The sequence below is a fragment of the Entelurus aequoreus genome, linkage group LG09, assembly GCF_033978785.1.
Source record: "Entelurus aequoreus isolate RoL-2023_Sb linkage group LG09, RoL_Eaeq_v1.1, whole genome shotgun sequence".
Classification (NCBI taxonomy): Eukaryota; Metazoa; Chordata; class Actinopteri; order Syngnathiformes; family Syngnathidae; genus Entelurus; species Entelurus aequoreus.
In genome coordinates this window covers 68,212,962-68,227,220 of record NC_084739.1, presented here as the reverse complement: position 1 = coordinate 68,227,220, position 14,259 = coordinate 68,212,962, and the positions used below count along the sequence as shown (strand labels likewise).

General features: G+C 39.5%; 1 protein-coding gene across 1 annotated transcript in view; it reads left to right on the top strand.

Annotated features, from left to right (window-relative positions):
* The window catches only part of LOC133657656 (glutamate receptor ionotropic, delta-1-like), a 1,080,304-nt gene that overhangs the window by 1,053,020 nt on the left and 13,025 nt on the right, over positions 1-14,259 (top strand). The window contains exon 14 of the mRNA XM_062059243.1: positions 2,258-2,424. Within this exon, the coding sequence (XP_061915227.1) occupies positions 2,258-2,424 (167 nt within the window). The remainder of the gene's footprint in view (positions 1-2,257; positions 2,425-14,259) is intronic.

The window sequence follows — 14,259 nt, the reverse complement described above, 5'->3', positions numbered from 1 at the left end:
GGTATGATGACGTATGCGCGTGACGAAGTCAGTGTAACGGAAGTTATGGTACTCCGTAGAATCCTATACAAAAAGCTCTGTTTTCATTTCATAATTCCACAGTATTCTGGACATCTTTTGCAATTTGTTTAATGAACAATGAAGGCTGCAAAGAAGACAGTTGTAGGTGGGATCTGTGTATTAGCAGCGGACTACAGCAACACAACCAGGAGGACTTTGTTGGAGCGCTAGCCGCGCTAGCCGCGCTAGCCGCCGACCTCACCTTGACTTCCTACGTCTCCGGGCCGCCAAACGCATCGGGTGAAGTCCTTCGTCCTTCTGCCGATCGCTGGAACGCAGGTGAGCACGGGTGTTGATGAGTAGATGAGGGCTGGCTGGCGTAGGTGGAGAGCTAATGTTTTTAGCATAGCTCTGTGAGGTCCCGTTGCTAAGTTGCTAAGTTAGCTTCAATGGCGTCGTTGGCACAGCATTGTTAACCTTCGCCAGCCTGGAAAGCATTAACCGTGTATTTACATGTCCACGGTTTAATAGTATTGTTGATTTTCTATCTATCCTTCCAGTCAGGGATTTATTTATTTTGTTTCTATCTGCATTTGAGACAGATGCTATCACGTTAGCTCATGCTAAAGATGCTAAAGAGCTTCGTCGATGTATTGTCGTGGAGATAAAAGGCACTGTAATGTCCATTTCGCGTTCTCGACTCTCATTTTCAAGAGGATATAGTATCCGAGGTGGTTTAAAATACAAATCCGTGATCCACAATAGAAAAAGGAGAGAGTGTGGAATCCAATGAGCCAGCTTGTACCTAAGTTACGGTCAGAGCGAAAAAAAATATGTATTTCACTGCATTCTAGTCCGTCACTCTAACGTTCCTCATCCACGAATCTTTCATCCTCGCTCAAATGAATGGGGTAATCGTCGCTTTCTCGGTCCGAATCGCTCTAGCTGCGTTGAAAACAATAGGAAAATATGAGGGAGTGAACAACCGTCTACGTCACGCTACTTCCGGTAGGGGCAAGGCTTTTTTTTTATCGGAGACCAAAAGTTGCCAACTTTATCGACGTTGTTCTATACTAAATCCTTTCAGCAAAAATATGTCAATATCGCAAAATGATCAAGTATGACACATAGAATGGATCTGCTATCCCCGTTTAAATTTAAAAAAAATCATTTCAGTAGGCCTTTAATAAGTACTTAATAATGACTAGTTAAGAGCCAATATGTTACTAATTTGCATGTTAATAAGCAACTAATTAATTGTGAATATGTTCCCCATACTAAAGTGTTACCATGTTTTATTATTGTTGCACAAAATGAAGCGTGCATGAACATCACCTTGTTCAAACAACAAAACCAACACAGTGCATAAACTCACAACAAATTACACACCTGCAAATCAGTCAGCTGTTGCCGTATCCGTAATACGGCGATAGGGAGAAGTTTGTATTTATATGATGAGTCGGGTGTGTTTTGACTCACCGAACCCCTAGGGTTCCATCGAACCCAGGTTAAAAACCACTGCTCTATTATATTAGCATGCCAATGTTTAATGCTAGCTTTTTTGCTACTCGCTATGTTTACACCTACACGTGGTGCATTTTTGGTATTTCTTCTTACCCAGTTAAGTGCTAGCATGCTAATAATAGTATACTATTATTTTATGCTCGCCGTTTTCGGGTGTTCAAACTTAAAAATCATGGACTTTGCTTCTCTGTGGTTCGTAAACATTACAGACCACTTAGAGACGTTACGATATGGTATGTGTTTTGTAAACATTGCGGTGATTTTGTGCGTTTTTGTAAACATTGAAGACTGAACTTCACGCGCACATTCCTGTAAACATCGCGGACCAGCTGGAGCCTCTAAAGAACGCGCCATGCGTGTTTTGTAAACCCAGGACACAAACGACTTGGTTTTAACTGCCCACCTAATTGGGAACAAGATGTGAGAGGTGTGCATTGGGAAAAGTTCCCCAAAGTTGGAGTACGAAGAAGTACTGCAAAGAAACGGGAAATGGTGGTGAGACTCATGCAAGACTTCAGGTGGCATAAAAGTTCTCCCGCTTCTTTCTTCCAGTGTTCATGTTTGCTCGTCACTTTTGGCTCATCTCCCCCCAACAATGGCGAATTGATCTGTCAAGAATCAATGCAGCTCATACATATTTGAGACGTTCTCTCCGCCTGGAGATGTCACCCGGCTTTTGCATGTGCCGTAATTATCCTTTGTGAACCCCCCTGTGTGTTTCCCATCAATGCAGGCAAAGCGGGAGTCGTACGCCTTCCTGTGGGACATGGCGGCGGTGGAATACGCCGCTCTGACCGACGACGACTGCACGCTGACGGTGGCCGGCAACAGCATCAGCACCAGAGGCTACGGCGTGGCCCTGCAGCACGGCAGCCCTTACAGAGACCTCTTCTCTCAGAAGTACGCACTCCACACTAATGACGCACACCCAGACCTCATTACGCACTTAAACACCGCGCCACGGTCGGCTCGCGTGGTTAAGGCAAGGAGCAAGCCGATAAGGAATAGTAACGGCGTTATCTCGTCACGAGTAATCTACTTAATTGCTTTTAGGTCCGTTACAACGCCATCCAAACAATACCCCGTTTGTTGACAAGAAGAAATGAACTTGATATCAAACGGGAAGAGGCACCATCACACTGTGACACTGCAGACAACAACACACACACACACAATGGGAATAATGAACAACAAATCAATGAATAAAGTGATAAACTTGCCATCCAAACAATACCCCGTTTATTGACGACAAGAAATGAACTTGATATTAGACGGGAAGAGACACCATCACACTGTGACACTGCAGACAACCACACGCGCACACAATGGGAATTATAAACAACAAATCGATAAGTACAGTGATAAACTTGCCATCCAAACAATACCCCGTTTATTGACGATAAGAAATTACCTTGATATCAAACAGGAAGAGGCACACAGCAGACAACAGCAGACGCACACAATGGGAATAATCAACAACAAATCAATGGATAAAGTGATAAACTTGCCATCCAAAAAATACCCCGTTTATTGACAAAAATAAATGAACTTGATATCAAACAGGAAGAGGCACCATCACACTGTGACACAGCAGACAACAACAGACGCACACAATGGGAATTATAAACAACAAATCGATAAATACAGTGATAAACTTGACATCCAAACAATACCCCGTTTATTGACGATAAAAAATTACCTTGATATCAAACAGGAAGAGGCACCATCACACTGTGACACAGCAGACAACAACAGACGCACACAATGGGAATAGTCAACAACAAATCAATGGATAAAGTGATAAACTTGCCGTCCAAACAATACCCCGTTTATTGACAATAAAAAATTAACTTGATATCAAACGGGAAGAGACACCATCACACTGTGACACTGCAGACAACCACACGCGCACACAATGGGAATTATAAACAACAAATCGATAAATACAGTGATAAAATTGACATCCAAGCAATACCCCGTTTATTGACGATAAGACATTACCTTGATATCAAACAGGAAGAGGCAACATCACACTGTGACACAGCAGACAACAACAGACGCACACAATGGGAATAGTCAACAACAAATCAATGGATAAAGTGATAAACTTGCCGTCCAAAAAATACCCCGTTTATTGACAAAAAGAAATGAACTTGATATCAAACAGGAAGAGGCAACATCACACTGTGACACAGCGGACAACAACACACATACACGACGGAAATGATGAACAACAAATCAATGAAAAAAGTGATAAACTTGCCATCCAAACAATACCCCGTTTATTGACAATAAGTAATGAACTTGATATCAAACAGGAAGAGGCACCATCACACTGTGACACTGCAGACGACAACACGTGCACACGACGGGAATAATCAACAACAAATCAATGATTGAAGTGACAAACTTACCATCCAAACAATACCCCGTTTGTTGACAATAAGAAATTAACTTGATATCAAACAGGAAGAGGAACTATCACACTGTGACACTACAGACAACCACACACGCACACAATGGGAATTATAAACAACAAATCGATAAATACAGTGATAAACTTGCCATCCAAACAATACCCCGTTTATTGACGATAAAAAATTACCTTGATATCAAACAGGAAGAGGCACCATCACACTGTGACACTGCAGACAACCACACTCGCACACAATGGGAATTATAAACAAAAAATCGATACATACAGTGATAAAATTGACATCCAAACAATACCCCGTTTATTGACGATAAGAAATTACCTTGATATCAAACAGGAAGAGGCACCATCACACTGTGACACAGCAGACAACAACAGACGCACACAATGGGAATAAGCAACAACAAATCAATGGATAAAGTGATGAACTTGCCATCCAAACAATACCCCGTTTATTGACAATAAGAAATGAACTTGATATCAAACAGGAAGAGGCACCATCACACTGTGACACTGCAGACGACAACACGTGCACACGACGGGAATAATCAACAACAAATCAATGATTGAAGTGACAAACTTGCCATCCAAACAATACCCCGTTTATTGACGATAAAAAATTACCTTGATATCAAACAGGAAGAGGCACCATCACACTGTGACACTGCAGACAACCACACTCGCACACAATGGGAATTATAAACAAAAAAATCGATACATACAGTGATAAAATTGACATCCAAACAATACCCCGTTTATTGACGATAAGAAATTACCTTGATATCAAACAGGAAGAGGCACCATCACACTGTGATACAGCAGACAACAACAGACGCACACAATGGGAATAATCAACAACAAATCAATGGATAAAGTGATGAACTTGCCATCCAAACAATACCCCGTTTATTGACAATAAGAAATGAACTTGATATCAAACAGGAAGAGGCACCATCACACTGTGACACTGCAGACGACAACACGTGCACACAATGGGAATAATCAACAACAAATCAATGATTGAAGTGACAAACTTACCATCCAAACAATACCCCGTTTGTTGACAATAAGAAATTAACTTGATATCAAACAGGAAGAGGCAACATCACACTGTGACACTGCAGACAACCACACACGCACACAATGGGAATTATAAACAACAAATCGATAAATACAGTGATAAAATTGACATCCAAACAATACCCCGTTTATTGACGATAAGAAATTACCTTGATATCAAACAGGAAGAGGCACCATCACACTGTGACACTGCAGACAACGACATACGCACACGCACACAGTGGGAATAATGAACAACAAATCAATGAATAAAGTGATAAACTTCCCGTACAAACAATACCCCGTTTGTTGACGATAAGAAATTACCTTGATATCAAACAGGAAGAGGCACCATCACACTGTGACACTGCAGACGACAACACATGCACACGACGGGAATAATCAACAACAAATCAATGATTGAAGTCACAAACTTACCATCCAAACAATACCCCGTTTGTTGACAATAAGAAATTAACTTGATATCAAACAGGAAGAGGAACTATCACCCTGTGACACTACAGACAACCACACACGCACACAATGGGAATTATAAACAACAAATCGATAAATACAGTGATAAACTTGCCATCCAAACAATACCCCGTTTATTGACGATAAGAAATTACATTGATATCAAACAGGAAGAGGCACCATCACACTGTGACACAGCAGACAACAACAGACGCACACAATGGGAATAATCAACAACAAATCAATGGATAAAGTGATAAACCTACCATCCAAACAATACCCCGTTTATTGACAAGAAGAAATGAACTTGATATCAAAGGCACCATCACACTGTGACACTGCAGACGACAACACACGCACACGATGGGAATAATCAACAACAAATCAATGTGTTACCATCCAAACAATACCCCGTCTGTTGACAAGAAGCTATGACAGCTATTCAATCTCTATTACCAAGCAGCGGTAACACAATCCGGTGAGAAGATTCAAAAGATGCTAACGGCTAAAGCTAGCAAACACAGCTCCGTTGGCAACAGGCACCGCCTTTTAAAGGCACACACACACGCGCACTGTGCTCTAATATGACAGATATTTAATTGCATTGATTTAGGAGTAATTCAACGAATGGTTGGTACAAGAACGGGTAACTTTAATTAGTTACTGTGTGCACCTTCTCCGCTCACTAATCAAAGTGCTGGTGGTTTGCAGAGTCGGGAGAGCGAGAGAGAAAGTGTTTCCAGGGTAAAGGGTTGTTCACTCGGTTAGAGAGCTTGGAGATTGGGCCGGTTGCCAGGCAACGAGTCAGTGACAGGAACATCCATCCATCTCTTCAATCTAAAAGTCTTCAGTCCAGCTAACAAGCAGCTTTTTGTGTGCGCACTGAAGGCAATTTAGTCCTTCATCAGCGTCAGGAACATGTTTTTGTGAACATTCGACACAATTTAGTCTTCAATTACGCTAATGTAGCCGTTGTTGTTGCCCCGACTCCACCTAATGACCAACTAGTCCTTAATGAATGGACTTTGGTCAACATTCAGGACTCGTTTGTGGGACTGTGAGTCTTGGGGGTCAGGATTCGATTCAAAATCCTTCTATCTATCTTGAGTCCTCAATGAAGCTCGGGCAGGGGTTCTAAAACTGTGGTACGCAGGCTCCATCTAGTGGCACGCCAAAGAATCACTTCATTAAAATAGTGTTTTAGTTTGCTATATTCAAACACAGCGTTACCGTTCAAACTGTGTATAATGTTACTGTGGCCAAAAATATTACATCTATTAAATCAGTTGTTTTTTATCAATACTTAGGTCTACTACGCTACTGTATTTAATGTTGTTATTATAGTGGTACTTAATGAATACTTAGGTCTACTACACTACTGTATTTAATGTTGTCATTATGGTGGTACTTAATGAATACTTAGGTCTACTACTCTACTGCATTTAATGATGTCATTATGGTGGTACTTAATGAATACTTAGGTCTACTACACTACTGTATTTAATGTTGTCATTATGGTGGTACTTAATGAATACTTAGGTCTACTACACTACTGTATTTAATGTTGTCATTATGGTGGTACTTAATGAATACTTAGGTCTACTACACTACTGTATTTAATGATGTCATTATGGTGGTACTTAATGAATACTTAGGTCTACTACACTACTGTATTTAATGATGTCATTATGGTGGTACTTAATGAATACTTAGGTCTACTACACTACTGTATTTAATGTTGTCATTATGGTGGTACTTAATGAATACTTGGGTCTACTACACTACTGTATGTAATGATGTCATTATGGTGGTACTTAATGAATACTTAGGTCTACTACACTACTGTATTTAATGTTGTCATTATGGTGGTACTTAATGAATACTTAGGTCTACTACTCTACTGCATTTAATGATGTCATTATGGTGGTACTTAATGAATACTTAGGTCTACTACACTACTGTATTTAATGTTGTCATTATGGTGGTACTTAATGAATACTTAGGTCTACTACACTACTGTATTTAATGATGTCATTATGGTGGTACTTAATGAATACTTAGGTCTACTACACTACTGTATTTAATGATGTCATTATGGTGGTACTTAATGAATACTTAGGTCTACTACACTACTGTATTTAATGATGTCATTATAGTGGTACTTAATGAATACTTAGGTCTACTACACTACTGTATTTAATGATGTCATTATGGTGGTACTTAATGAATACTTAGGTCTACTACACTACTGTATTTAATGATGTCATTATGGTGGTACTTAATGAATACTTAGGTCTACTACACTACTGTATTTAATGATGTCATTATGGTGGTACTTAATGAATACTTAGGTCTACTACACTACTGTATTTAATGTTGTCATTATGGTGGTACTTAATGAATACTTGGGTCTACTACACTACTGTATTTAATGTGGTCATTATGTTGGTACTTAATGAATACTTAGGTCTACTACACTACTGTATTTAATGTTGTCATTATGGTGGTACTTAATGAATACTTAGGTCTACTACACTACTGTATTTAATGTTGTCATTATGGTGGTACTTAATGAATACTTAGGTCTACTACACTACTGTATTTAATGTTGTCATTATGGTGGTACTTATTGAATACTTAGGTCTACTACACTACTGTATTTAATGTTGTCATTATATTGGTACTTAATGAATACTTGGGTCTACTACACTACTGTATTTAATGTTGTCATTATGGTGGTACTTAATGAATACTTAGGTCTACTACACTACTGTATTTAATGTGGTCATTATGGTGGTACTTAATGAATACTTAGGTCTACTACACTACTGTATTTAATGTTGTCATTATGGTGGTACTTAATGAATACTTAGGTCTACTACTCTACTGCATTTAATGATGTCATTATGGTGGTACTTAATGAATACTTAGGTCTACTACACTACTGTATTTAATGATGTCATTATGGTGGTACTTAATGAATACTTAGGTCTACTACACTACTGTATTTAATAATGTCATTATGGTGGTACTTAATGAATACTTAGGTCTACTACACTACTGTATTTAATGATGTCATTATAGTGGTACTTAATGAATACTTAGGTCTACTACACTACTGTATTTAATGTTGTCATTATGGTGGTACTTAATGAATACTTAGGTCTACTACACTACTGTATTTAATGTTGTCATTATGGTGGTACTTAATGAATACTTAGGTCTACTACACTACTGTATGTAATGATGTCATTATGGTGGTACTTAATGAATACTTAGGTCTACTACACTACTGTATTTAATGATGTCATTATCGTGGTACTTAATGAATACTTAGGTCTACTACACTACTGTATTTAATGATGTCATTATGGTGGTACTTAATGAATACTTAGGTCTACTACACTACTGTATTTAATGATGTCATTATGGTGGTACTTAATGAATACTTAGGTCTACTACACTACTGTATTTAATGATGTCATTATGGTGGTACTTAATGAATACTTAGGTCTACTACACTACTGTATTTAATGTTGTCATTATGGTGGTACTTAATGAATACTTAGGTCTACTACACTACTGTATTTAATGATGTCATTATGGTGGTACTTAATGAATACTTGGGTCTACTACACTACTGTATTTAATGTTGTCATTATGGTGGTACTTAATGAATACTTAGGTCTACTACACTACTGTATGTAATGATGTCATTATGGTGGTATTTGGTGAAACAAGTTTGAGAAGCACTGATCTGGAGTACACATTTGTGTAAAGACTTTAATCAAACATCTTTAATAAACATAATATACTGAACTTATTTTTGGAAATGATGAAAACAAAGTGGCCCAAACATGACTTTAGTTGTAAACATCAACACAATCTGGAGTCCTTAATAAACTTGTTTTTTATAAACCCTGACAACAATGTACTGTAGTCCCTAATTGAAGGTACTATGCACTTTCTGTGAAGCCAATTGAGTCTAATTGAGTGTTTTTGTAAACAAGAAGGTCCCCCAGAGTCCTTAATGAGCCTCACACACATTATTGTGTTATCGTTGAAGACAATGTATTCCTTAATGGCCCTGACATATGCATTTTTGTCATTTTGCAGGATCACTTAGGCTTCAATGAACCTCATTTACCTGTTTTTTTTAGTTGTCAGTGAATGTAACACGCTCGTGTTTGTTAATGGTAAAGACCATCAATAAGGTCTGTAATGAACCTTGTGTAAGAGTTTTGGAAACATTTTAAAGAGGAACGACACTTTTTGTGTAATCACCCAAGAACACACACAGTTCTCATGTTTCTGCATTCAAAATAGTACAGATGCCGATAAATGCTTTAAAATGTAATATCGGAAATGATCGGTATTGTTTTTTTTATTATCGGTATTGTTTGTTTTTTTATTTATACACTACCGTTCAAAAGTTTGGGGTCACATTAAAATGTCCTTATTTTTCAATGAAGATAACTTTAAACTAGTCTTAACTTTAAAGAAATACACTCTATACATTGCTAATGTGGTAAATGACTATTCTAGCTGCAAATGTCTGGTTGTTGGTGCAATATCTACATAGGTGTATAGAGGCCCATTTCCAGCAACTATCACTCCAGTGTTCTAATGGTACAATGTGTTTGCTCATTGGCTCAGAAGGCTAATTAATGATTAGAAAACCCTTGTGCAATCATGTTCACACATCTGAAAACAGTTTAGCTCGTTACAGAAGCTACAAAACTGACCTTCCTTTGAGCAGATTGAGTTTCTGGAGCATCACATTTGTGGGGTCAATTAAACGCTCAAAATGGCCAGAAAAAGAGAACTTTCATCTGAAACGCGACAGTCTATTCTTGTTCTTAGAAATGAAGCCTATTCCACAAAATTGTTTGGGTGACCCCAAACTTTTGAACGGTAGTGTATATATATTTTTTTTTTTTATTAAATCAACATAAAAAACACAAGATACACTTACAATTAGTACACCAACCCCAAAAACCTCCCTCCCCCATTTACACTCATTCACACAAAAGGGTTGTTTCTTTCTGTTATTAATATTCTGCTTCCTACATTATATATCAATATATATCAATACAGTCTGCAAGGGATACAGTCCGTAAGCACACATGCTGGTCCACTAATAGTACTAACCTTTAACACTTCATTTGACTCATTTTCATTCATTACTAGTTTCAATGTAACTGTTTTTATATTGTTGTACTTTCTTTTTTATTCAAGAAAATGTTTTTAATTTATTTATCTTCTTTTATTGTATTATTTTTTCCTAAAAAGGACATCATCTTCACCATACCTGGTTGTCCAAATTAGGCATAATAATGTGTTAATTCCATGACTGTATACATCGGTATCGGTAATTAAGAGTTGGACAATATCGGAATATCGGATATCGGCAAAAAAGCCATTATCGGACATCCCTACTAAATAGTAAAAACTGCTAGCAAGAGGCTGCTAAAAAATGCATAGGTAATGAGGATTGACCTATTCTCTTACAAAAGCCAAAAGCAGTGAAGTTGTCACGTTGTGTAAATGGTAAATAAAAAGAGAATATAATGATTTGTTGTATTTTCTTTTTATTTACCATTTACACAACGTGACAACTTCACTGCTTTTGGGGTTTGTACTCTGTGGAATAAAGTCAAGCATCACCAGGACAATACGGACACAGGGGGGTTGTACTTCTTGCTAACAGTGATAAAAAAGTGGAAGAACAAATGGAGAAGAAGGATGAGATTGGCCTCGAATCTCCTCGTATGGCGGCGTCTAACGCTATACACGGTGATTTCTCCGCAAGGCCTGCCACATAAATATTGGAGCATAATGCTGCACATTCATAAAAGAGAAGAAGAGGCGCCCACAGATCACAAATGGACAGGGAGTCGCTCAACACTCATGAAACATCACGACACTTTCATTCTCCTACAAGTGATGCGTTCAAGAGATGGCGGTTTTGTTTTAAAGGGAGATCAATCCTCTCGATCCGCATGATACCTGCATCGCTTTTTTTTTTTTGGCGGGCCGCATTTGAAGTTCACATCCGTCACGTTTGTGTGACTTTACTGCTTTGTGAGCGTCGTAGAGGAGCAACAGGTCACACCGGCGAGACACAACAGGAAGACAGTTGATATATTTCCAGGACTAAACTGTCTTTGATGTTTACGTTCATAAGAAGTCTTCAGCTTGAGTTAGATCCAAAGTTGACAAAAACAGAAATGTTAGCATCTTAGCACCCAGCTTCTAATACCTGTAACTCATCCTCTGTATATTCAGGCTCAAAAACATAAGGTTCTGGATCATAATGTGTCCCAAAGTAGACTTTGTTTTCCGGGCTACAGAGCACATCGGTGTTTAGGCTACTGTGGTGGAATGTCCGAATCTTAAACAGCAACAAAAGTGCAAAAAGTACAAAAGATTTATTTACTCATAATCAAATGGTACAAGGTTGGATTGAATTGCCATGCAAACAGACAACGTCCTCCGGAGACGTTGGATGAATCGAGAATCACGCGAATCATACATAGACTTGGTCTACTTGGCCAATTATGTGTTTCCCTCGTGTGTCAAGGTCCAGTTGTTTTGGACCTGTTAGTTCTGCAACACCCTTGAATCCCTTAGTCATAATAAACAATCAAAACATTTTGTAAAATGGTCAGGCCGACCATATGTTCAACTCTAACCCACATATGCTCCTTCAATGGTACGGAATAGAAGAAAGAGAAACGAGCAGACATTCCACTACTGACGTGTCTTTCTTAATGCTTTTCGACCTCGCTCTCTTTCGGACTTTGACAGACACAAAATATGGTACAAAAGGTCAGAAATGCCACCACACTACACTCACCAAATATAAGAAGAAAAATTATTTTTACAAATATTAGCCGCATCAGACCATTAGCCGCAGGTATATCCAGTACTAAAGATTTTGTATATCTTTTTTTACATACCTTAATTGTTTCCAAACGGTGTCTGGAACAGGGCAGTAAAACGGCTGATCAAACAAAACAGAAGTCATGGTCATGGACCGACTAGCTGAGCAAGCTAGCTCTCCAATCAGCTAAACAGACTCAATAACTCCACTGTGACATTTTGGTGGATTTACTGAGGAATTTGTGAAAGTGAAACAATACAAAAATAATGTCATTGTAAGGTAATAATATCAATCAATCAATCAATCAATGTTGATTTATATAGCCCTAAATCACAAAAGTCTCAAAGGGCTGCACAAGCCACAACGACATCCTCGGCACAGAGCCCATACAAGGGACGTCGATGTGAATGACTATGAGAAACCTTGGAGGGGACCGCATATGTGGGTAATCCCCCCTCTAAGTACAGTCCCTAGTGGATCCACATAACAGTGAGAGTCCAGTCCATAGTGGGGCCAGCAGGAGACCATCTCGAGCGGAGACAGGTCAGTAGCGCAGAGACGTCCCCAACCGAAGCACAGGCGAGCGGTCCACCCCGGGTCCCAACTCTGGACAGCCAGCATCTCATCCATGGTCAACGGAACCGGAATAACCCGGCGAGGGGACAAAGGAGAAAAGAAAACGGCAGATCAACTGGTCTAAAAAAAGAGGGGTCTATTTAAAGGCTAGAGCAGGGGTTGGCAACCTTTACCACTCAAAGAGCCATTTTGGCAAGTTTCACAAATTAAAGAAAGTAATGGGAGCCACAAAAAAAATTTTTAAATTTAAAATGAAAAACACCGCATACAAAGCTTAAATGCTTTGTGCTATGTTAACCAGGGGTCTCCGACACACGCACCAGCACGCACTTTAATGTGGAAATTTGATGTTAGTGCAGCCCGCGAGTTTTGAATGAATGGCACTTGATAGCTTCACACTTGCCAACCCTCTCATTTTTCCCGGGAGACTCCCGAATACCAGAGCGTGATGACACTGCATTTGGCGCCCTCTACAGCCTGCCCTAACAGTGTACCTGCTTGACCACACGTAGAATGCAGTTTCAGCTTGGTCACGTAAGTGACAGCAAGGCGTACTAACTCAGCAGCCACACATCTTACACTGACGGTACCAATACCCAGAATCCCATGCAGCCCTAACTCTTCCGCTCAACCAACGCACGGAGAGGGGGGGGGTGGATGTGTGGGGGGATTTGGTGGTAGCGGGGGTGTATAATGTAGACCGGAAGAGTTAGGGCTGCATGGGATTCTGGGTAATGGTTGTGTTGTGTTTATGTTGTGTTACGGTGGGATGTTCTCCAGAAATGTGTTTTTCATTCTTTTTTGGTGTGGGTTCACAGTGTGGCGCATATTTGTAACGTAACAATGTTAAAGTTGTTTGATACGGCTACCGTCAGTGTAAGCTGTGTGGCTGATGAGTAAGTATGCTTTGCTGTCTCCTGTGTGTGCAAGTAATAACAACATGCAACATGTGGCTGGACTGGCACGCTGTATGTAAATGCTGTAGAGGACAATTACTGCAGTGCAATTAGGGCACGCCCTTTTTTTAGTATTAAGAGTGTAAATAGGATTATTTTTTCCCTGGGAGTAATTAATGATAGACACTGAGATCCATAAGTCTCCTGGGAAAATCGGGGGGGTCGGCATGTATGTAGCCGAGCCGCATCAGAGTGGTCAAGGAGCCGCATGCGGCTCCGGAGCCGCGGGTTGCCGACCCCTGGGCTAGAGTATACAAATGAGTTTTAAGATGGGACTTAAATGCTTCTACCGAGGTAGCATCTCTAACTTTTACCGGGAGGGCATTCCATAGTTTTGGAGCCCGAACAGA